The following is a 23,666-nucleotide window of genomic DNA, read 5'->3' as shown; positions in this document are numbered from 1 at the left end:
TCAAGTCAGTGAAGTATGTCCTGATATCTGGCGTCAACTTAATGTATTTTCCCTGTGCTTTCAAGGGAAGTAAACATGAACCACACAGAGAGTCAACGTCTTCACTCGGAGGGTTCACTCTGAGTGCTCTAACCTACGGCCTGGTGGCGTTCAGGCTGGAGATGATTTGGGTGGGTGAGAGGGGACCTTTGCCTTTCTTTCAGTCACCCACGCTGGGATCAGCTGCTTCACGAAGGCAGCTTTGCTGTGCCCCTGGGTGGGCTGTGTACATAGCACGCTGGGGAGCAGGCCCACCTCCAGGCCCTGCTCCTGCAGGCAGTGACACGACAGTCGTTTGCACGGGAATCGGCCTCCCTGACTCACACGTTCCGCCTGCATCCCTGTAGCCTCCAGTCCCAGCGAGGAACCTGCCATATGGGAGATGCGCCTCAAGCGTCTGCTGCTGAGTGAGAAGCTCATGACCGTGTTTGGAGTCACGGATGTATCTTCACTGTGTTGCAGGGGTTCTGCTGGAGCTCGGCTTGCAGAAGGAGCACATGACCAAGCAGAGGGTCGAGCAGTACGTTCTGAAGCTGGATGCCGAGGCGCAGACCAAGTTCAAGTCCTTTCTGCAAAACTCCTTTCAGAACCCACACACGCTCTTCGTCCTCATCCACGACCACGCCCACTGGGATCTCGTGAGGTTAGACTGGCTTTGGCACATGGCAGGGCTGGCATTTCCCTTCTTTGAATGAATATGTACGGATAATACCATGGGTGTAAGTGTTAAGAAGATGAATGGTGTTGGGGGCTTGTCATTTGTAGGCAGAGGCTGCGGGTGTATTTCAGACCTTAGGGCCGGAACTTACCTGAGAGATCATCTAGTGCAGGCTCTGAAAGGTACCATTATGGCAATGAGAGAAGGGAAGCACCTCGCTCAATGTCGCAGGCTGGGGTGGGGGAGGGAGGGTATCAGTGGCAGAGCGACAGGTGCCGGGAAGGGATCCTGATGGGAGTAGCTCTGCCCAGGCCCCTTCCTGATGGAGCCCCACTGGCTCTGCACACCATGGGTCACAGCTGGTGCCCTTCCCAGGGGAGGTTTTACTTTCTCACTTCAAATGAACATAAATCGAGATGAATTTCACATGGTGTCAAGCCTGGAGTCTGGCAGGATTCCTGGGTGTTCACCAGGATTGGTCATGTCCATGAGACTGGCCTTGGGGTTGTGTGTTCAGACACTGCTGCTGACATGGACGAGGTGGGAAAGAAGATTGTGGGTCGGGTATCGGAGGAAGGCTTTGATTTAGCGCAGGGCCTGAAGCTCAGGGCTGGCCGGAGCCTTAAAGTTCGCCCAGTTAAAGGGTTTACATTCTCGCGTCCATGCACGGGCGCGGGGGAATTTGAACATTCTGAAGTATATAAAAAGCTAAATTGTACACATTCATTTGGTGGGCAGGTTTCTCAGAGTGGCTACCTGCCACCCGAAAGGTGAAGCACTGATGTTTTCCTGTCCCCCTAGATTTACAGACAAGATTGCTGAGACCACTGACCCACTGAGAAAGGCTGAGATGATGCACTTGTCTCCTCGGCCCCCTGTCTGAAATGCTTCCCATTCCTGACCCTATACTTTAAAATTTAGTACAGAAGTTACCATGTTATGTCCTCTTTGGGTCATTTCAAGATCAGTAGGAGGGCTTCCCTGGTGGCGCAGTGGTTGAGAGTCCGCCTGCCGATGCAGGGGACACGGGTTCGAGCCCTGGTCCGGGAGGATCCCACGTGCCGCGGAGCACCTAGGCCCGTGCGCCACAGCTACCGAGCCTGTGCTCTGGAGCCCGCGAGCCACAACTGCTGAGCCTGTGCTCCTGGAGCCCATGCCCTGCAACAAGAGAAACCACCGCAGTCAGAAGCCCGCGCACCGCAGCCAAGAGTAGCCCCCGCTCCCCGCAACTAGAGAAAGACCGCGCGCAGCAACGAAGACCCAATGCAGCCAAAAATAAATAAATAAAATAAATAAATTTATTTTTAAAAAAAAAGAAAGATCAGTAGGACTGTTGGAGAAAAGGATTTAAGGAGGCAGGTGTACAATCAGATGGGGCCGAGGGAGAAAAGGCGAGACTCATTGACAACTCCTGGGTGAGCGTTCCTGTGCTAGAGAAGCGGGTGGATTGTGTATCTTGCAGGCAATCCTTTACAGACACTGTTCCCCCAGCCAAGCTTTAATAAGTCGTGAGCGTTCAGGGGAGTCCCTGATGGGTACCTGAAGTGCAGTCATATTTAACTTTCATTTTGCTGGTCGTGGGCAGAGCCCTAAGCTTCGATTGCTGCCGGCGTTGGGAGGCTCACAGTCAATTGATCCAACTGCCTGATTGTCGTCGGATGACAGGACAGTGCTTGCCATTGCACTTATCATTTCTTCTCCCTCTTCTGCTCTCTCAGTAGCACTGTTCATGACCTCTACTCCCAGAGTGACCCGTCCGTGGGGTTGGTGGACAGATTGCTCAACTGCAAGGAGGTGAAGGAGGCCCCCAACATCGTGGTGCTCCACGTGACCTCCTTCCCGTACGCACTGCAGACGCAGCACACCCTCATCAGTCCTTACAACGAGATACACTGGCCGGCCTCCTACAGTAATGTGAGTGTCCCAGGCTGCTGGGCCCACTGTAGCAATGACCTTGCGCTGGGAGAGATCCTGTTCACTAAAGACTTGACTGACTGGCCCAGTTGAGGCTCCGTGGGTTCCAGCTCCTTGGCTTTGATTCTACCCAGGGTTAGATTTAAACCCTTCTTGGTCTTTAGAAACCTTCCTGTGTGCATTCGTCGGCTCCCTGTCTCAGAGCATGTAACGCAACACAGTCGGTTTACTGTTTCTCTGGCGACTGAAGCTCTCTGAGCAGCGTTCTGAACACCTGCTCTCCTGGTGTTGGACGTACAGCCCTCTAGAGCTGTGGGGATTTGGACTCCACATGGGGTGACTCTAAGTTTGTCTAGAAGCCCTGGAAATGTTCCTATCTTTCCTACCCCTGCATCCTTCAGCAGCGAGGTTCAAAATCTCCTTCCTCAAACTGAACGCACGTCCACAAACCCTGGTGAGCTTTATTTCAGCTTATCACCTGCCATTTTCTCATCAAAATAGAAGACAGCAGTCATTCTGGTAATTTGAGAAATCTGGTGGTTGGATCCCACCTAATTACACAAGCAATAAGTAGACATCAAGTTGCGGACTTTTTCGGAGTGTCTCGGAATCATCCAGGGAACTTCTAAAGGTGCTAATGCTTGGGTTCCTTCCTGCCGATTCAGAATCAGAGGTAGCAGCGGCATTTGTTTTTATGTAGCGCTTACCGTGAGCTAGGCAGGCACTGTTCTAAGTGCTTTATCATATGAACTCAGATAAGACACAGGTGCTAGGATGATTTCTGATTTACAAATGGGGAAAATGAGGCAGAGGGGAGGGGTTAAGCCACTTGCCTAAAGCCATGCAGCTAGAAGGTTCTGGAGCCGGGATATGACCCAGTCCAGCGAAATCCATAGCCCTCATGTTTAACCACTGTGCTACTTGAGGATGAAGTTCATGCCTTTGTAATTTTAGCATCCTCCCACAACTTTGCCATGCTCTGAAGTTTGATAAGCTCTGATGCTAGTTGGGGAGGAATTTTATATCAGTGTGGGTAAAATTGGTTGGATAAATGCATTTCTTTCTGCTGATTTAATAGCAGCTGAATGCAAAACAGTTGATTTGTCTATTCCTAAAACCAGCTAAAATTGTTGGAAAGAAGCAATTTTAACAAAGGAAGTTGTGTGTTTAAAAAAAAAAGAGTCTGATTTTCTTCTTGGCGAAGGCACTGGGGTCAACTGAATGGAAAAGTCTTGACTGACGGGGAGGCACCGGCCCTTACGTGTGGAGTGCTCTGTGCTCTGGGGCGCAGAGGAAAGACAGTTGTAAAACGTCACCCAGGGGATTGCAGAGTCAGCACAGTTCAGATCAAGATGCCTGTCCAGCTCATCTGTGCGCCCAGCATGTGACCCCTTCAGTCCCCACAAAGGCAGTGTTTGCGTGACCGATGCGCTTGTGTTTTAGGGAGTGGACTTGTATCCTGAGAATAAGAAGTACTTTGGGCTGTCCGAGTTCATCGAGTCCACCCTCTCAGGACACAGCCTCCCCTTGCTGAGATACGACAGCTCCTTTGAGGCCATGGTCACCGCATTGGGAAAAAGGTACCCGTCTCTCTTGAAGTTACTAAAAATGCTCCGTAGTCAAGTACAAGGTGAGGGATGTGCAGCCAGGGAATTCCAGGGAGGGGCCACCGCTCTCCCTTCCTGGGTGGCTCAGTCCCTCCGTTAAAGGGATCCTGGTTTATTTCTCGTCTTGCATTTTGGGCCGGTGATGTTGTTCCAGAAAATTTGAGAGATGAGAATGGGCAGAAATATGCTAGAATGTGGGATTGCATGTCTGAGACTCAAGGGAAGGCAAGAAAATGGGAGGTGAGATAGCAAAAGGTGTCAAGGAAGAGAGAGTGGCGGTCAGTTGGCTTTGTCTTTATTTCCTTTGCACATCATCTACTGTGTGCTTATTTCTTGCCAGTCACTGTTCTTACTTTCATTATGTTATTTAGTCCTCCCGACCTCTCCGAGCCAGTTGCTACTATTATTTCCATTTTGCAAATAGACTGAGACTCAGGGAGACCCCATGGCTTTCTCAGGCCACACGTCTAGCGAGTGACGGAACTGGGTGTGAACCCAGAGTCAGTGCTACCTTTTCAGCCCTGTCACAGCAGACCCCCGAGGTGGATATCAGCACTGCCGTCTTACAGATGAGGGAACTGAGGCTCAGGGGGGTTAAGTGCCGACATCCACACAGTTTATACGTGGAAAAGCCAGGCCAAGTTTTACAGACTGTCTAATACAAAACAAAGTGAATGGCTCTGCCGCCAGTTGTGGGTGTTGAGCTGAGCTCTGCCGTCTCCCCTCATGGTACCTCATTTGTCTCGCTTGCTGACAAAGGGATTGAATTAGACGTGTGCTTCCCAAGCTGTGCTCCAGGCTATACTGCTGGATCCTAATAGTTGTTATGTCACGAGGGGCTCCATGGTCATGTGTGTTTGATAAACCTTACATTTAACAAAGGATTCTTCTCGCAATGAGAGTTCTCGAAGCCTTCAGTGTGCCGTGTGTGCTATAAATCTCCAAGGGACGGCTAGAGCGTGCGGCATCTCCGTGGTCTCATGGGATTCGTGTTCCCCAGAGCACCCTTCGGGGAGCTCAGTCCCTTTCAGCTCTGATGCTGAGGGGTTTAATCAGGCCACTTCTCCAACTCGTGGATCGTCAGCTGAGCTCTCATAACCTTGCTGAGGGAAGACACCCGCCAAGATGTTACACTAAGGCTGTGAGAACTGACCTTTGTCCTGCCTCTGCTTCTCTGCCTGGCTCCCCAGCTGCTCCTCGTGCAGGAAGCATGTGCTGAGTGCTTAGTGATCTGCAGACGCTGGGCCAGTATTTTCCATTTATTGCCTAATATAATTCTCACAATGGCGCAGTGAGATAGGAGACACTGTTATTCCCCCACTTGACAGAGAAGGAAACAAAGACTTGGGTTAGGTCACTTGCCCAAAGTCATGTGGGGGGTTTGTAGTGAAGCCAGACCAAATCCTGGTCACTTAAGTCCAAAACAGTAGACCTACTAAACTGTACGGAGCGAGCTCGCACACTGGTAGAAGGCCAGAGTGATCGTGGCACCATACCTCCTGGCTCTACTCTTCATTACTTTTAACTTTAGGCAAATCATTGAACCTGCCTGAACAGTCTGCTTTTAAGCAATACTGTGCCACTTCCTGTATAAGATTCTTACAATAGTATGTTTCCATTGCTCTCCTCCTAGGCTTTGTGCTTTTGTTATCATACATTTCACTTATATATGTTACAAACTCCCCAATAAATCACATTTGCTTTAGGCAGTCGGTCATCTTTTAAAGATATTTAAATAAGAATATTTTTTAAGACCTCCTTTTTTATTTATGCACATAGTTAATACTTCCAGTGCTCTTCATTCCTTTGGGTAGATCCAGATTTTTATCTGGCATCATTTTCCTTCTGTTCAAAGGACTTTCTTTAACATTTCTTGGAGGGAAGGTCTGCTGGTGATGAATTCTTTCAGTTTTTATGTGTCTTTAAAAGTCTTTATTTTGCCTCATGTTTGAAAGATATTTTCCCTGGGTATAAAATTTAGGTTGACTTCTTTCTTTCAAAGTATTAAAGATGTTGCTCTACTATCTTCTGACATACATTGTTTCAAACCAGAAGTCTGCTGTCATCATCACCTTTGTTTCTCTCTGTGTAATGACCTCTCTTCCCCACCACTCCCTCCCAACCCTGGCTACTTCAAAATGTTTTAAATTTATCACTGATTTTAAGCAATTTGATTAAGATAGGCCTTGGTGTGCTTTTCTTCATGTTTCTTGAGTTAATTGAATTTTCATCAAAGACGAAAAAATTTTAGTCATTATTTCCTCAAAAATTTTTTCTACATCTCTCCTTTCCCCTTTTAGAGTGATCCAATTGTACATATATTAGCCTACTTGAAGTTGTTCCATAGCTCTCCGATGCTACAGTCATTATTTTCTGTTTCCCTCTGTTTCATTTTAGATCCTTTCTATTGTTATGTTTTCAAGTTTACTAGTGTTTTTTTTCCTGCTCTCAGTCACATCCAGTTTATTTTTATTTTTCACAAAAGCAAAATAGTCATATAACAAGGTTCCTAAGAGAAGAAGAAAGGCAATTTCAGGTAGCACATACATGAAGGTACACACTGACAAATTGATAATAAATTGTTACTTGTGTTTGTTTATTAATAAGGACTGTTCCTTGCAAGTGACTGAAACCCAACTTGAACTACTTTAGGAAAGGGAGAGGAATGCACTGACTCATGAAATAAAAGGAGAGGTTGAATAAATAAACCACAGAACCAGATGCAGCTGGTTTCAGGAACAACTTAAGTTAGGTGTTAAACACTGCCAAGACTGTGTTGTCTTGTCTTTGGTATTTTTCTGTGTTAGCTTTACTGTATCTATCACACACTGGTTTCTTCCATGTGCTGACAACATCATCTCTAGCTGCTGCTGAACTTCATATTCTCCAGCTTCTAGAAGGGGACTGATTCTTATAAATAGTTTGAAAAACCCCAAGAAAAGACTGATGACCCATCCTGGGTCAGGTAGCCATTCCTGAACTGATCCATTGTAGCTGGCAGGGCCGGGCCAAATACCAAGATGGTAACTCCCATGAGCATTCAGGATCCAGTTTTTTTTCTGTTTCAGACATTTTAGTTTTCATCTCTAGAATCTGAGTCTTTTTTATATTTCCATTTAAAATGCTCAAATTTTGCTGTATCTTCTTAAACATATGGAATATAGTTATACCAATTGTTTTAATGTTCTTCTCTACTAATACTGTCATCTGTGTTGTTTCTGGGTCCGTTTCTATTGGTTGATTTTCCCCCTTCCTTATTATGGGCTGTATTTTTCTGCTTCTTTACATATCTGGTAATTTTTGAGAGGATGCCAGACATTGTGAATTTTACCTCGTTGGGTGCTGGATATATTTGTATTCCTATAAATCTTCTTAAGCTTTGTTCTGAGATACAGTTAAGTTCCTTGGAAACAGTTTAATTCTTTCAGGTCTTGCTTTTAAACTTTGTTAGGCAGGACCAGAGCAGTTTTTAGTCTAGGGCTAATTTTGTTCACTACTGAAGTGAAACCCTTTAAGTACTCTACAATATTTCATGAATTTTGATGTCTTCCACACTGGCGTTGGGAACGGGAACTATTCCAAGCCCTGTGTGAGTTTGAAGTCTTGTTCCCTCTCATCCTTTTGGATGGTCCTTTTCTTGGCTTTGGGTAGTTTTCTCACATGTATGCACGGATCGCCACTTAGCTGAGGACTTGAGTGGGACCCTCTGCGGCTCTCCTGAGTTCTCTTATCTGTGCAGTTCTCTCCTCTTTGGTAATTTCCCCCATGAACTCTGGCTGCCTTGGTTTCCCTGGACTCCAGATCTTTCCTCAACTCAGGGAGACACTGGGGCTTGCCTGGGCTCCTCCTTCCTGAGCAATCCTGGGAACTCTTTCCGGGTGGAAACCGGAGACTCACCTAATTTCTTTCCCATCTCGAAGGATCACTGTCTTCCGTTGCTCGTTGTCTTGAAACACTGTTGTTTCATATATTCATCCAGATTTTTAGTTATTTCTGATGGAAAAATAAATCTGGTCCCTGTTACTCTGTCTTGGCCCGAAGCAGAAGTCTCTGCTTGTCCTTTGAGCAGAGTGGAAAGCGGATGTTGGACGTGGGGAGAAGAGTGTGCTGCTCCCTAAGGGACACCTTGCTCTTCTTCCCTTGCTCAAGGTGACGAGGGGCCACCACAGCTGGGGCAGTGCTGTAGAGTGGAGACAATGCATTTTGCACTCTGCTCTCTTTCTTCCTGGGCACTACTTGGCCAGTGCACCAGGGGCAGGGTAAGGCAGTGCTTGGGCCACTGGTCCCCTTTGTGTCAGAACCTGCAGACCCTTAATGCCTTCCCAAGACGGCACTGGTATTGGCAAGTCTGCCAGGCCAACTCTTCAGTTCATAGACGCCACAAAGTAGTTGAGTGCTAAGGAGAAAGAATGAACAAAAGTATAACGATGGGCAGAAGATATCAGAGATGCTGTTGGAAGGTGAGCTGGCTGCCCTGATAGAACTCACAGGGTGACACGGGCCGTGGGAATGTTCCTGTCTTTGTAGGTCAAGAAACTACTTTATCTTTGCTCCAAAAAGCCACTGAGTCAAGGGACTCATTCCATCTAAATAAACCGCCGAGAGCATTGCCTATAAACGGAACATCAATTTGTCTATTCCTACTGGAAACACAGAGCGACATCCAGTGACTTGGGTTTTTCTGGTGGTGTTCTGGGGTCTGTCTCTGGCACAAGGGTCAGAGCTGTTCTGGCAGTGCACGTAGTTGTGGGACGGGTCTCCCCCTTCGTGTGACCACAGCTTCTGAAACAAAAACTGGGATTCTTGGTTTGACCGGCTGTGTTTGGATTTGTAATTCATCTGTCCAATTAAAATCACATTAGTTGCATTTCTGATAACTCACTGTACATGAAATGAATGATATGCCTTTAGGATGGTCCCCCAAATCTGGGGTGAGTGGTAGCTGCACTTACGTACTGATTACTGATGGTTCTTCTATTGCCAGTGGGAACCTGGGGCAAATTACCTAACTCATGGAAACATAAATTAAGCTGATGATGGGCATTTATTTTACTCATTCATCTAGTCATTGAACAGATCTTTATTGAGCAGCTAGTATGAGCCAGCAGCAACAGCAAAACTTTGCTTCTGTTTCTCAGCTGGAAATGATAAAGCAGTTTTTGACTTGACTTCTAAGGAAGACTTCAATTTCGGGTTGTAAACAACCAGCTTCAAAAGGCAGCACCACTTGTTTGTGATACAGGAGTTGCCTGTGCCCGAGATGGCAGGTGTCTGGGTCACTTGTATGCCCCGGGAAGGCCTTTCTGTCTCGGAGCTCTCCCGGCATCCTTGGGGGGTGCAGCCCTGGGTCACGACGTGGTCTCTCTGTTCCTTGCAGGTTCCCCCGCCTGCACAGTGCGGTGATCAGGACCTTTGTTCTCGTGCAGCATTACACGGCCGCGATGATGGCCGTGAGCGGCCTCTCTCAGATGAAGAACTACACATCGGTGGAGACGCTGGAGATCACGCAGAACCTCATCAACTCCCCGAAGCAGTGCCCCTGCGGCCACGGGCTCATGGTCCTGCTGCGGGTGCCCTGCTCCCCACTGGCGGCCGTGGCCTACGAACGGCTGGCCCACGTGCGGGCGCGGCTGGCCCTGGAGGAGCACTTTGAGATCATCCTGGGCAACCCCAGCTCTGGCATCACCATCGGGAAGCACTTCTTGAAGCAGCTCAAGGTGGGACAGGAGTGGGGATAGACTCCTGGGAGGGCAGTGGGGCGGGACCACCAGGGGGAGGGGAGGAGAGGGAGTGGGGTGGCGACAAACTCCTTAAGGTCCCATCCAGGTCCATAGGTCCATCGTGGCCTCTGCATACCGGGCCACCCCTCCAGCTGCCTCTCTCGCCACATCCCTACCTGCAGCTTTCAGTCCAGCTGCACCACATTACTTATAAAAGCTGCACCCCCCAAAAAACACACTGTCTTGCTCTTTCAAACTTCTGGGTTGTAGCTTGATTTTATTTCTTTCTGGGGATTCATTTCTTCTTCTTCTTGTTTATTTAGCTGATGCCTATCAATCTGCAGAATTCAACTCAGTGTCTTTTTTTAAAAAAATTCTTATTTATTTATTTATTTTTGGCTGTGTTGGGTCTTTGTTGCTGCACGCGGGCTTTCTCTAGTTGTGGTGAGCAGGGGCTATTCTTCGTTGTGGTGCGCGGGCTTCTCATTGCGGTGGCTTCTCTTGTTGCGGAGCATGGGCTCTAGGCACGCAGGCTTCAGTAATTGTGGCTCATGGGTTCAGTAGTTGTGGCACGTGGGCTTAGTAGTTGTGGCATGCAGGCTCAGTAGTTGTGGCTCATGGGCTCTAGAGCGCAGGCTCAGTAGTTGTGGCACAGGGGCTTAGTTGCTCCGCAGCATGTGGGATCTTCCCGGACCAGGGCTCGAACCCGTGTCCCTGCCTTGGCAGGCAGATTCTTAACCACTGCACCCCCAGGGAAGTCCCCAGAGTCTTTTCTTCTTTCAGGAAGCTGCCCTTCCCCCTACTTGTCCCCCTGCGCCCCCCAAACCGGGGCAGGTTCTGCTTTCCCTGCCTGTCATCTTGCTCCTCCCCCAGCAGAGAAGGGCAAGGACAGCCCCACACATCTCAGACTCCCAGACTAGCACAGTGCCTGGACCATAGTTGCCTTTCACTAAATGTACAGGTGACGGAGGACGCAAAAGGATTAGGGTGAGAATACTGAGAGAATAATTGGGAAGGCACTGTGAAGGCACAGCCCCACAGCGGAGAGAGCATAGTACCGAATGTCAGGCAGTTGGGGATATACTGTCTCGCACCGAATGTCAGGCAGTTGGGGATATACTGTCTCGCAAAGAATCAGTCAGGGGCTTCCCTGGTGGCGCAGTGGTTGAGAGTCTGCCTGCCGATGCAGGGGACATGGGTTCGTGCCCCGGTCCGGGAAGATCCCACATGCCGTGGAGCAGCTGCGCCCGTGAGGCATGGCCGCTGAGCCTGCGCGTCTGGAGCTGGTGCTCCACAACGGGAGAGGCCACAACAGTGAGAGGCCCGCGTACCGCAAAAAAAAAAAGAATCAGTCAGTCTGTTGGCAGATATCTCTTGAACGGCTGATGAGTGCTAGGCAGTGTTCTATGTGGCTGGGCGTCCCGTGGTGAAGCCAGTGGTATGCCTATTTGCAGTTTAAATTTGATAAAAATCCAGCGAGGCATTGCAAGGGCTTTAAATCAGCAGAAGGACATCAAGGTTCCCTTGGAGCTGGGCTGGTTGGAAAGTAAGAAGTCTTACAGCTTTCTTTTTTTTTTTTTTTTTTGCGGTACACGGGCCTGTCACTGTCACGACCTCTCCCGTTGCGGAGCACAGGCTCCGGACGCGCAGGCTCAGCGGCCATGGCTCACGGGCCCAGCCGCTCCGCGGCATGTGGGATCTTGCCGGACCGGGGCACGAACCCGTGTCCCCTGCATCGGCAGGCGGACTCTCAACCAGTGCGCCACCAGGGAAGCCCACAGCTTTCTTTTTAATTACCTGCAGATGTGGCAGAAGATTGAGGATGCGGAGTGGAGGCCTCAGACGTACCTGGAGTTGGAGGGCCTGCCGTGCATCCTGATCTTTAGTGGGATGGACCCGCACGGGGAGTCCTTACCGAGGTGAGTGGGGAGGGACTGTGTACCTGGGGGTCTCTGAGGAGCCAGTTGCCCGGGCTCGCCGCTGGGGGCTTTGCCAGGTCAGGCTTCCCCTGCCCGACTCTTGGGAATGCATTCACATCAGAGTCATCATAGATGTGTATCTTTATGGTGACCGTTTTCCAGCAAATGTCAGTGAAATGCGTCTGAGGCCTGGGCAGCTTTTCCTAATTCTCGGACAGGCACCCCCCGGGCTCGTGCTGGTGGATGTGGGGACTCTTGCCGGGCTCCATGGGTGGAGGCCGCGTAGCTGATGAGGAAGCTGAGGTTTACAGAGATTAAGCCAGTGCGCTGCATGGCGGACACCGGGGCCTCCCGGCTTCTTGCCGTTCGGCCACACGACACTTACGTGAGGGCCACCTCGCGCCGCGTACTCACGGGCCGGGTAAAAGTGTCCGCACAGGGTTCAACCTCAGTTGTTGCCGTGTCACGGATCAAGTCTTCTATTCCTCAACTCCGTAAGGGCTAAGACAATGCCTTAGTCTATCTTTTTTTTTTTTTTGCGGTACGCGGGCCTCTCACCGCTGTGGCCCCTCCCGTTGCGGAGCACAGGCTCCGGACGCGCAGGCTCAGCGGCCATGGCTCACGGGCCCAGCCGCTCCGCGGCATGTGGGATCTTCCCGGACCGGGGCACGAACCCGTGTCCCCTGCATCGGCAGGCGGACTCTCAACCACCGCGCCACCAGGGAAGCCCGCCTTAGTCTATCTTAACGTTGAGCAAGCATTTACTTTTTGTATCAGGCACTGGGCTAGACTTTTAATCTAGCATTTGCACCTTACGACCATAGTATTACTACCCTGTTTTATAGATGAGCAAGTGAAAGGTCATTTGCTTTAGTAAAAGCCTACCTGCAACCCCCATCTGCCTCTCTCCAAGCCCTTTGCCGTTTCCCCCGCGCAGCTCCGAGCCCTGCCCCAGCCTGCCCTCTGTGCCCCCTCCTCCACGTGTGTCGTGACTCATTGGCATGTCTTCCCAGGCAGACTCTCGTTTCCAGTATGGCGACCCCTTGATGACCATCCTCTCCCTTGCATGGGGCATAGTCTTGGGCACATTTTAAATGTTGATGGAATCATCAAATATCCACTTATTACATATATTTCTCCCAGCAGTGCACGTAGATGGTTATTAATATTCACGGCCGTCTTTCATTTGAAAACAATCTGAGCCTCCAAGACGTTGCCCAGCTTGTTGAGGGTCTGTTGCCAGGAAGTGGCAGGGCTGGGGTTCAAGCCTCCTTTTTGTCTGACCTGAAAGTCAGTGTTCTTTTGATTCCAAGCAGCGCGGGGCTAAATCCACGGCAGGGGCCCCCAGAGACTTGCAGTCAAACAGACTGTGTTGCTCAGGGGTCGCAGTGATGCTGTTTGCTTCTCCGTTTGCATGAGTCCTAGGGGCCTAGCGAGGAAGGCAGCGTGCTGGTCCCCAGCGCGAGCAGTACCTCCTCTGTAGAAGGCAGTCGATAGAGCCCTTCTTCCGTTTCCTCCCAGGTCTCTGCGGTACTGTGACCTGCGGCTCATAAACTCCTCCTGCCTGGTGAGGACGGCACTGGAGCAGGAACTGGGCCTGGCTGCTTACTTTGTGAGCAGCGAGGCTCCCCTGGAGAAGCGGGCCCGGAGTGAGGCCTTGGAGAGCGACGCCGAAAAGCTGAGCAGCACAGACAACGAGGATGAGGAACTGGTGACGGAAGGTGCGGAGGGCCGGGCTGGACACCTGTCCCGCGCGCGGCGCAGCCCTGGGCCCACCTGCTGGTCAGCAGCTCCCGATGAGAGACATCTACATACGTCTTTGGGGGAAATCCCTCAATGATTTCAGATTTTGCTTTCTCCCCCTCATTTTTGGTCATGTGAGAAAATGGAAATCCCAACAGGTTCTTTGTAGCTCTAGAATTCTTAAAGAGTAGGAAGAAAAATGGACATTTCCTAGGCTTTAAGTTCATGCCTTGTTTGAATTGCTGGTGGAATTACTGCCTGGTTTAAGGTTCACTCGCTTGTTTCCTCTACGTGAATTAACAGGACCTGTCCCTTATTGAGATTTATGAAAACAGGCTAGTTTCGTTTGCAGACATCGAAGTTCAACGCCACGTATTTTTTTATTTATTTTTTATTGCAGTACGCGGGCCTCTCACCGCTGTGGCCTCTCCTGTTGCGGAGCACAGGCTCCGGATGCACAGGCTCAGTGGCCATGGCTCACGGGCCCAGCCGCTCCGCGGCATGTGGGATCTTCCCGGACCGGGGCACGAACCCGTGTCCCCTGCATTGGCAGGCGGACTCTCAACCACTGCGCCACCAGGGAAGCCCAACGCCATGTATTTTAATAGGACACATAAATCGGAGCAATGCAAGGCATTTGGCTGTCGTCAACAGGATAGCGAGAGAAAATAAAAAACTGCTACTACAAATATGCAAGGCATTCGTGGGGTTTGGTGTAGCAGAGAGAGAGATGGAAGGAGAGCTGGAAGATGAGGACTCTCTTCCCCCTCCATCTCTGGCTGTGTGGCTTTGGACAGGTCATGTCACCTCTCCAAGCCTCAGATGACTCATCTGTAAAGTGGGGTGGAAGGACCCGCCTGGTGCTGTAGGAACCTTTCGCAGACGTGAATGGGACCCTGACATGGAATTGCCCGTGGAGTGAATCCACACTCCTGGAATCTCCCGACCCACCTCCTTCCTTTCCCCATTCGTTCCTCTTGGCTTCTGGCCCCTACGCCACACCCCGGGCTCTTGGCCACACTCATCCCATGAATGTGCTCTGCTCTGTCACCTCTGGGCCACACAGGCGTTCTTCCGTCCACTCGAGTCCCCTCTGCTCCGTGCTTCACCTGGAGATCCCTGCTGGCCCTTCAGAACTGGGATCAGGGTCACCTTTCCCAGGATATTTCCCTGCTCCTACTTCTCCCTGCTGGGTGGGCACCTGGCCCCTGGGCTCCTCCTTCTTTGCTCTCCTTACTCTGTCCTGTAGCTGTGACCCCTGGGCAGGAGCCTCACTGACCCACCAGTGCCTCACTGGCCTGCTCTGTCTTCTCAGTACTCCCTCAGAGGAGGCCTGGGAACGTGGATGGATGGAGGGATGGATGGATGGAGGGATGGAAGGATGGATGGATGGATAGAGGGATGGATGGATGGATAGAGGGATGGTTGGATGGATGGATGGATGGAGGGATAGAAGGAGGGATGGAGGGAGGGATGGAAGGAGGGATGGATGGAGGGATGGAGGGATGGATGGATGGATGGAGGGATGGATGGAAGGAGGGATGGATGGAGGGATGGAAGGAGGGAGGGATGGATGGAAGTAGGGATGGATGGAGGGATGGATGGAGGGATGGATGGATGGATGGATGGAGGGTGGATGGATGGATGGATGGAGGGATGGATGGATGGATGGAAGGAGGGAGGGGTGGATGGATGGATGGATGGATGGTGGATGGATGGATGGAGGGATGGATGGATGGATGGAAGGAGGGAGGGATGGATGGATGGATAGATGGATAGAAGGAGGGATGGATGGAGGGATGAAAGGAGGGATGGATGGATGGATGGATAGATGGATAGAAGGAGGGATGGAAGGAGGGATGGATGGATGGAAGTAGGGATGGATGGAGGGATGGATGGAAGGAGGGATGGATGGATGGAAGTAGGGATGGATGGAGGGATGGATGGATGGAGGGATGGATGGATGGATGGGATGGAGGGATGGATGGATGGATGGAAGGAGGGAGGGATGGAGGGATGGATGGATGGAAGGAGGGAGGGAGGGATGGATGGAGGGAGGGAGGGAGGGAGGGATAGAGGGAGGGAGGGATGGATGGATGGAGGGATGGATGGGTGGGTGGGTGGGTGGACAGATGAGAGATGATATGTGTGAATGCACTTTGTAAACTGTGAAGTGCTGGGGGAACGTACAGGACCATGATTACGAGGCCTCTTCAGTGTGTGTGTTTTGAAACAGGCTCCACATCAGAGAAGAGGAGCCCCGTGAAGAGAAAACGATCTCACTCCCATGACTCTGCGTCTTCATCCCTCTCCTCTAAGGCATCCAGTAAGTCTCCAAGGGGTAAAGATCCCACAATTGGACCGTTTTTGTTTTTTGAGATTTCAAAGAATGAAAAGAGATCCTTTATTTTCAACTAGAACTGGAAAGAGAAGGGATCTACGAAGAACTGGCCTTTCTAGAGAGTACGCGTCTTTCTGGACTTGGGCGGGGAGTGGGGGGTCCTTCCCGGGAGGAGGTCGTGGCCTCTGCCCCTGCAGGGCCTGTGCCGGGTGGTGTCAGAGGGCCCTCCCTCTGTGCTCTGCAGGCAGCTGTTGGAATCAGGGAAGAGGAGCTGGGTGAGTGTTCTTGTCAAGTCTGAGGGCAGAGAGAAGTGGACACAGAAGACTTCACTGGGGGAGAAACAACAAAATTTAGCAAGTGTCACTGACCCCTGGACCTGGACCACACTTTGGTGGAGGGAGTGGGGAATGTGGATGAAGTGCTCCAGGTCTCTGCTCTGAGGGATGCCTCGGCCTCAGGAGCAGTCAGGACGGGCACACGTGAGACAGTATGGCACGTCTTCCCACCACAAGCATTTACGGAGAACCTACTCTCTACCTGGCTCAGGGCATTGAGAGACCAATTAGATACGGACCTGCTCTCAAGGAAACCATTGTTCCCTTGGACCAGGTTATGTCGCAGTAGGGGCTGCTGTATTTTTTCTGCACACATATTCACACCTGTGAGGTGTTACGGTTATGCATATGAGGAAGGAATTCATTTTGTCTCAGGTGAGGCAGATTTAGCGGTAGGGTGTGATCCCTGCAGGTTTCAGAGAGCAGCTGGCCTTTGGGCCTTGCAGGAGAAGGCTTTCCAGTGCGGGAGAAGGTATTCCAGGTGGAGGAGACTTCACAGGTAGAGGAGGCTTGGGGCCTGAAGGTGTGTGTGGTGCTTGGGTGCAGTGAGTGGTTCCAGGGTTACAGCTCAGGGTCAGGGCGTGGCTGCAAAGGTCAGAGCACATCAGGGGGGTTGACTTGGGGCCTTCTTTGGTTTCCTTTCTCCTTCCCCCTCCCCACCTGCCCACGGATAATAGTGGGCCAGTGGTGGGGCTCTCCCTCACAGGTGTGCACAGAGGGAGTCAGACGAGGCCTCCTTAACGTGAGCCTGGTCTCTGTGATAGAAGAAAGGTCTGATTTAGAGGCTGGAGTCAGTCAGAAAAGCCAAATGCTGCAGCTTGTCATCCTCCTGCCCCAAGCAATAGAGGGAGCCCAGGGCACCAGGGGGGGTATCTGTGCTGTTAGAGTAGAGAGGTGTGGTGCTTTGTTCTTCCCTCATCCTGGGCTGACAGCTTTCTAGAAGGTTCTGGGACACGCAGGTCTGTGCAGTGTCTTCAGGTGGAGTAGGATGCCCAGGCTGCCAGCCAGCCTCCTCTTCCGGTGAGGTGGCTTTTGAAAATTCCACAGAGGGTCCTGGGATCTTAGGGGTCTCTGATGAGATGCTTCCTGTGGCCTTCAGTGTAACTCCCACGTTTCAGGAGGTCCAGGGAGAGGAGACTTGGCCACAGGAGTCAAGAGCCGGGGGCGGGGTCACATGAGTCAGCCTGGGAGGGGCTGGGTCCCTCTTTTATAGACTGACAGTCCCCCTGGATTCAACCGGGGCAGAATGACTGAGGTCAGGGCGGGTGGATGGAGAGAAACATCAGTGTGGGTCTCCGTCCTCCGGGTCCTCCCAGTCTGGGCTTCACAACCTAGGACATGGGTGAAGACATTTGGGTCCCCATGGTCTACTTTTGGAACCTCCTGCCCCTTTCGTGTGCTTTGTGTTCACCTGTCCCTCCCCCGGGCCAGATGCCCAGGTCCTCACAGCCTCCCCGACCCTGGTCCTTAGCTCCTCCGCTGCCTCTGAGCTGATCACCTCTGGTGGCTTGCCCGGGGAAGAGGCATTTTAGCAGGAGTCAGGCCTTTAGCCCAGGGGGACAGGCCGGTGCTGCCTTTCCTCTGTCCACGAGCAGCCTGTAAGCAGCCTGCCAGGCTGCGGGGTTGAGTCAGAGCCTTGCTGGGGAGCTGGGATCCGGTGGGGAGGTTGGCTGAGCCGTGTGGTGAGCAGCGCAGGCTGAACCAAGTGTCGTGGGGCGGGGTCTGGGGAGGGTGGTCTGGGAAGCAGCTCCCCTCGTCTCCAGGAAAACAGCAGAGCTAAGATGGAGATGTGGTTCCCGTGGAGCCTGAGGTCCTCGGGGTTGCTCAGAGCTGGCACGCCTGCCCCGGGCAGATGTGGCTGGATTGATATGAAAGACAGACAGCGCCGCCCCTCCGTGTCCAGGGACCCACACTCTTCTTGCCTTTCAACATGGTCCACGTGGGGAAAAGGGCAAACGAAACCCCGTATTTGGGTAGCTGCTGTGCGTACTGCATTTTCCGTCTTGAGTTCTTCTAGAAGCTAAGTGGTTGTAGCATTAGAGTCAAGCCTTTTCAGTCCTGTGAGTTTTGCTGCTTTGAACCAGAAGCACCGCTACGCTGTGCAGAGGGGAGTTCAGAGCTCCAGGACCCACCCGCACAGAAGCAGGAGTGTAGGCTGGGCCCTGAACGTGAGGGTTCTGGAACAGATCGGGCGGGGGGTGCCGAGGAGAGGCCTTTGCGACGTGTATGGGGCCAGGGAGCGGGGCTGGCTGTCTCCCCGCAGTGCCTCTTGGCTTTGTCAGAAGGACAGAGGAGTCTGTATTTAACCAGAGGTGGGATGGCATTGACGGAAATTCCCAGTCGTCGCAGGTAAGGGGAGTTGGTGCTGCAGAAGCAGGAGCGGCGGGTGCGGGGCCCTGACTGACGGGACCCTCTCTCCGCAGGCTCAGCGCGGTGCGGCGAGTCCCCGGCTCAGGCTCAGCCGGCGGGGCCCTCGCGGGGGGACCGGGCCCGATCGCCTCAGCCCTGTGGCCCCGCGGAGGAGGGCAGGGCCCTGGGAGACAGACAGTGGCCCCGGGCAGGGCGGGGGCCGCCGTCGGTCATCAGCAGGTGCAGCCCCGGGCTGGCCCCCCAGCCGGAGCCCGGCCTCAAGACCGGCCAGTGGAGCATCCAGGTGTCAGTTCCCTCATCGTCCTCCTCGGGCTCGTCCGCGATGCCCGCCGCTGGCCCGCTCGTCCTGCAGGCCGCACAGTGCTCCATGACCAAGGCCTGCCGGCGGCCGCCTGTGGTCTTCCTGCCCAAGCTGGTGTACGACATGGTCACGTCCACCGACGGCAGCGGCCTGCCCAAGGCTGCCTCGCTCCTGCCCTCGCACTCGGTCATGTGGGCCAGCTCGTTCCGGCCCCTGCTCAGCAAGACCATGACGTCCACAGAGCAGTCACTGTACTACCGGCAGTGGACGGTGCCCCGGCCCAGCCACATGGACTACGGCAGCCGCGCCGAGGGCCGCGTGGACGGCTTCCACCCGCGCCGGCTGCTGCTCAGCGGGCCCCCCCAGGTGGGTGCCGCCCCATGCGCCCGGGCTCCGCGGGGCTTGTGTTCGCGCCCAGAGGCAGGTCTGGGGCTTATTCACACCTGCCTTCCCGCGGTGGAATCTCAGATGGCCCTACGTGGGCAGGTGGACGGCTGGGTGACCTCCATCCTCTGACCCCGGTTTCCTCCTCTGCGTGATGTGTGGGTGGAGTTCCCTGCGGGTGCCTGTTGCTCCTTCAGACAACGATTCTGCATTTCCCACACTATTGCATTCGGTCCTCATGGTCAGTCTGCGGTTCCCTCCCACTCTGACAATGGAAGCCAACCCCTGTTTCTGCCCTGCAAGATTTTGGTGAAACTGAACAGGGAGATGAGAAACCTGTCACCATCTCCCAGCTCTCTGTGTTTTTCTGACAACAAAAGACCGTTTCACCTGTCAACATGGCAGGAACCTGGGCGGTGTGAATGTCAGGTGTCGTGAGCGTGTGAAGAGGACGCACGAGGTTGGTTTGGGGTCTTGGGAGGGGGCTCGGCCAGACAGGGCAGGGCTGGGGGGTGGGCCCTACAGTGAACTGCCTGGGGTTGGATTCGGACTAGAATATCACCTGAGCCCTGGGCCGGTTCCAGCCTTCTCTGTGCCTCACTGTTCTCATCTGAGAGTGAGGAAGATAATAGCCTTGTGATAAACTCTATCACAAACACAGGAGTGTTAAACAAGAGAATAATTGTAGGGCACCTGGAACATGGCCTGACCCCTGGAAAGCACTGTTATTGTCACCATCATCATCACTGTCCCAATTCAAGACGTGTTTCCTTTTCACACCAGATGTTCATTCCCCTGCCAGGTACCTACCCCAAGAAACCCAAACCCACAAAAATATGTATAAGAATGCTCATTTTTGTATTGTTTACAGTAGTTAAAAAACAGACTGGAAACAACTTAAGTTGCATTGGTCAAGTTCGGTTGAAAACATTTGGGCACAACAATATCATGCAATTCAGCACAGAAAGTTTGAACTATTCAATAGCTCTTTATATACTGACGTTGAAATTTCTCTAAGATATTTACATTTTAAAGATCAAGTTGCAGAATAATATATACGTGGTGTCATATCAATTATGAAAAAAATCAGTGTGTGTATGTGTCTGCGTGTGTGAAAATATCTAAAAACTCCCTGACAGGAGAGCTTGGAGGAAGCAGGGGACTGGAATTTGTGACCATTCTACTTTATTATTGATCTGTATTTCTTGAACTTTTAAATGAGTATATAGTACTTTTCATAATTTAAAAAAATAGGAAAAAATAAAATGTTTTTTAAGAAGGATTCCTGGTTTCTCCATACCCCTCACATTACTGAATGTTATCAATCTTTAAAAGCTTTTGCCTTGGGCTTCCCTGGTGGCGCAGTGGTTGAGAGTCCGCCTGCCAATGCAGGGGACACGGGTTCGTGCCCTGGTGCGGGAAGATCCCACATGCCGCGGAGTGGCTGGGCCCGTGAGCCATGGCCGCTGAGCCTGCGCGTCCGGAGCCTGTGCTCCGCAACGGGAGAGGCCACAACAGTGAGAGGCGTGCATACCGCAAAAAAAAAAAAAAAAAAGCTTTTGCCTTTTTGATAGGGGAGAAATAGTATATTTCTAGTATAATAGTAAGGGTGAATATATTTTAATATATTTATTGGTCATTGGTACTTCTTTTACAGTGACTTTCTGGTTTTGTTTCTCTATTTTTCCTTTAGTCCATTTGACTTTTATTCTTTTGCTTTGTTCTTTAGATTATAAATTTTAATCGTTTGTCAATTATATGTATTGCATATATTTTCTCCAAAGCTCCCCCCAGTTGTGTTTCATATTTTCTTTTTAAACGGGTCAGTTATTTCCGGGACTTCCCTAGCAGTCCAGTGGTTAGGACTCCGCGCTTCCGCTGCCGGGGGTGTGGGTTCCACCCCTGGTCGGGGAGCTAAGATCCCACATGCCGTGCGGCAGTGCCAAAAAAATAAAAAGTTAGTTATTTCCATTCATCAGCATTTGTCGAATACTTGCTGTGAACCGGGCGTTGAGCTAAGAACTTGGAGAGCACATTCTTAGCGCACCAGGTTGGAGGGAGGCGAGGATAGCCCACAGGTACGCATGTAACCAGTTGTGACCTCAGTGAACTAAGACCAATAGTATACTGGCCTGGTGCTGGGCTTGAGGGGGCAGGGGATTTTCTAAAACAAGAAGAAAGAGAAGGAAGAAGAGAAAAATCATTTTATTTCTTTTCCTGGCCTTAGGAGGAGAGAAATGTGATGCCAGCCTTTTATGTCGCGCACAGTGAATTTTGTTGTCTTCCTACAGCCATATCAGTTAATATAAGATAGCAATTTGCACTTACGCAAGACTCTTAAGATATTATTGAAATGTCAGTTCATTCTTTTTTGAAGCAACCTTTGTTCAGCTCCTGATGGAGTCCTACTTCTAATGGCTTAAACCATGTGGCCAGTTAAAATCTGGAAAGACATTTGCAATGATTTATAAGCAGGTGGGTCTCCTGCCCACTGGAGTTCATCTGTCTGCCTGCCATGCTTCTTCAGGCCACATTTTCCCTCAAATATCTTTGCATCCCCCCAGCCCTCCTTCTAATTAGGTGAGATGGTTAAAAGAGGTGGCGGTGTGGAGGCATGTCAGGTGCTCAGTCAGCGCCCGCACGTAGGCAGGGCGTACTGAGGCTGCCTCCTGTTCTGCTGTCTCTACAGATCGGGAAGACAGGCGCCTACCTGCAATTCCTCAGCATTTTGTCCAGAATGCTCATCCGGCTGACGGAAGTGGATGTTTACGATGAAGAAGAGATCAATATCAGTGAGTTATCTGCTGATGACACTCGGGCTTGGAATCATCTTTAGTCGGTTTCTCAAGTGACTTCCGCTGTATCTTTTACTTTGAAGATGGAATTCTCAAATTAATGATCTGACTCCTCCCAAGGGCCTTGTAGGGCTGCTTTTATCTTGCCCTTGTAGCCATTTTGCTCAGTCCTAGAATAGTGCCTGGGAGGCCTTGGTGGGAGATAAAATTACGATACTAAAAATACCCGCTGTTTACTGCGCACCTTCCAAACGTCACCCACTGTGCTAGATGGTTTACGTAAATCACCACATTTCGTTTCCTATGCCACACCAAGAGATGAATACTGTTATTCGGTTCCAGAATAACATGTTCAGGAGTCCAGCTGGGAGGTGGCAGAGCTGGAACCAAACTAGATTTCGCTGCTGCCTCTGGAAAGCGGGGTTGTCCATCAGGGGAGGGTTTCCCTCTCAGGCTGCTGAGCACATAGGTCAACATCTTGGGGCAAAATGGAAACATATGCTATGCAGGGAATAGCCTTTTCTTCTCATTCACAGAACAGAATTTACCCTGATTAAGGTAAGATTCTTTGGTTCATGCTTATTGTAGAACATCTCCATTTCCTCTTCCAGCGCCCCTCCAGTGGCTCAGAAACTTGGTCTGGTAAAGGAATCCATTGCTTTGGGAATGAAGATTTGTGTAAGGAGTCGTGTGTCGTAGAGAAGGGGCCTCAGTAAGCTTGTAACAGCGCTTGTATTATGTACGTTTAAGCTGTACAGCTGGCTGATTTGATACACGTGTACACTGTGAAGTAATCACGCAATCACGCTAATGAACACATTCGTCACCTCACATAGTCACCGTGTTCAGCAGCGTTATTCACAATAGCCAAGGTATAGAAACAACCGTATGTTGTCCATTAATGGACAGACGTCCACCAGCAGTTGCGTGGATAACGAGGGGGTATGTACTGGCGATGTACTCAGCCTTGACAAGGAAGGAAATCCTGTCATTTGGATACACAGAACTGTTTTAGATGCTCTTGCTGTGTTTGAGTTTTGACTTGGAGAAAATTGAGGACCAAGGAAGCCCATCCAGTCCTTGGTCTTTCCTTTGAAGGAGAAGGGAAAGAGGCTTTTCATCGAAACTCTGAGCTTTCCACCGTTGCCCCACAGTTGGAAACCATTTTTCAAATGAAAGTCAACAGGTCTGCTGAGTTTCTGTCTCCTCATTTTGTTGGATATACCAATGATAAAGATAGGGTTTGAATCCAGTTTGTTAAACTTCAAATCCTTACTTTCTTAAATGCTCCCTTATTGCCTTGGGTTTCTCTTTGGCAAAACGTGTGTAATTCCTGTTTTACAGGATGTTGTGAAGATGAACGGATGTTACGCACATGAAGCACTGAGCACCTATTAAATACAGAATAAACGTTCCTCTCCCTCTTCTTTCCTTATTTTTTCTGTTTCTTATGGACATGTACTCTGCCTGTATATATATAGTAGGATACACTGATCTAGATATATATCAGTATCGTCTATACTGTATATATGTCATATCA

General features: G+C 51.0%; 1 protein-coding gene across 8 annotated transcripts in view; it reads left to right on the top strand.

Moving 5' to 3' along the window:
• The window catches only part of GREB1 (growth regulating estrogen receptor binding 1), a 134,136-nt gene that overhangs the window by 94,347 nt on the left and 16,123 nt on the right, over positions 1-23,666 (top strand). For 6 of the 8 annotated variants that reach the window (XM_073791584.1, XM_073791583.1, XM_073791585.1 and 3 more), the window contains 9 exons: positions 502-682; positions 2,416-2,611; positions 4,055-4,191; positions 9,596-9,935; positions 11,742-11,857; positions 13,379-13,578; positions 15,837-15,926; positions 18,700-19,313; positions 22,021-22,123. In XM_073791584.1, coding sequence (XP_073647685.1) covers positions 502-682; positions 2,416-2,611; positions 4,055-4,191; positions 9,596-9,935; positions 11,742-11,857; positions 13,379-13,578; positions 15,837-15,926; positions 18,700-19,313; positions 22,021-22,123 — 1,977 coding nt within the window. Of the gene's footprint in view, positions 1-501; positions 683-2,415; positions 2,612-4,054; positions 4,192-9,595; positions 9,936-11,741; positions 11,858-13,378; positions 13,579-15,836; positions 15,927-18,699; positions 19,314-22,020; positions 22,124-23,666 lie in introns of those variants that run through there. The other 2 variants (XM_073791582.1, XM_073791588.1) reach the window with 2 other exon arrangements.

This window comes from Tursiops truncatus, chromosome 14 (genome assembly GCF_011762595.2).
Source record: "Tursiops truncatus isolate mTurTru1 chromosome 14, mTurTru1.mat.Y, whole genome shotgun sequence".
In the NCBI taxonomy this organism is placed as follows: domain Eukaryota; kingdom Metazoa; phylum Chordata; class Mammalia; order Artiodactyla; family Delphinidae; genus Tursiops; species Tursiops truncatus.
The sequence above is the reverse complement of the archived record's forward strand: the minus strand, read 5'-3'. Positions and strand labels throughout refer to the sequence as shown.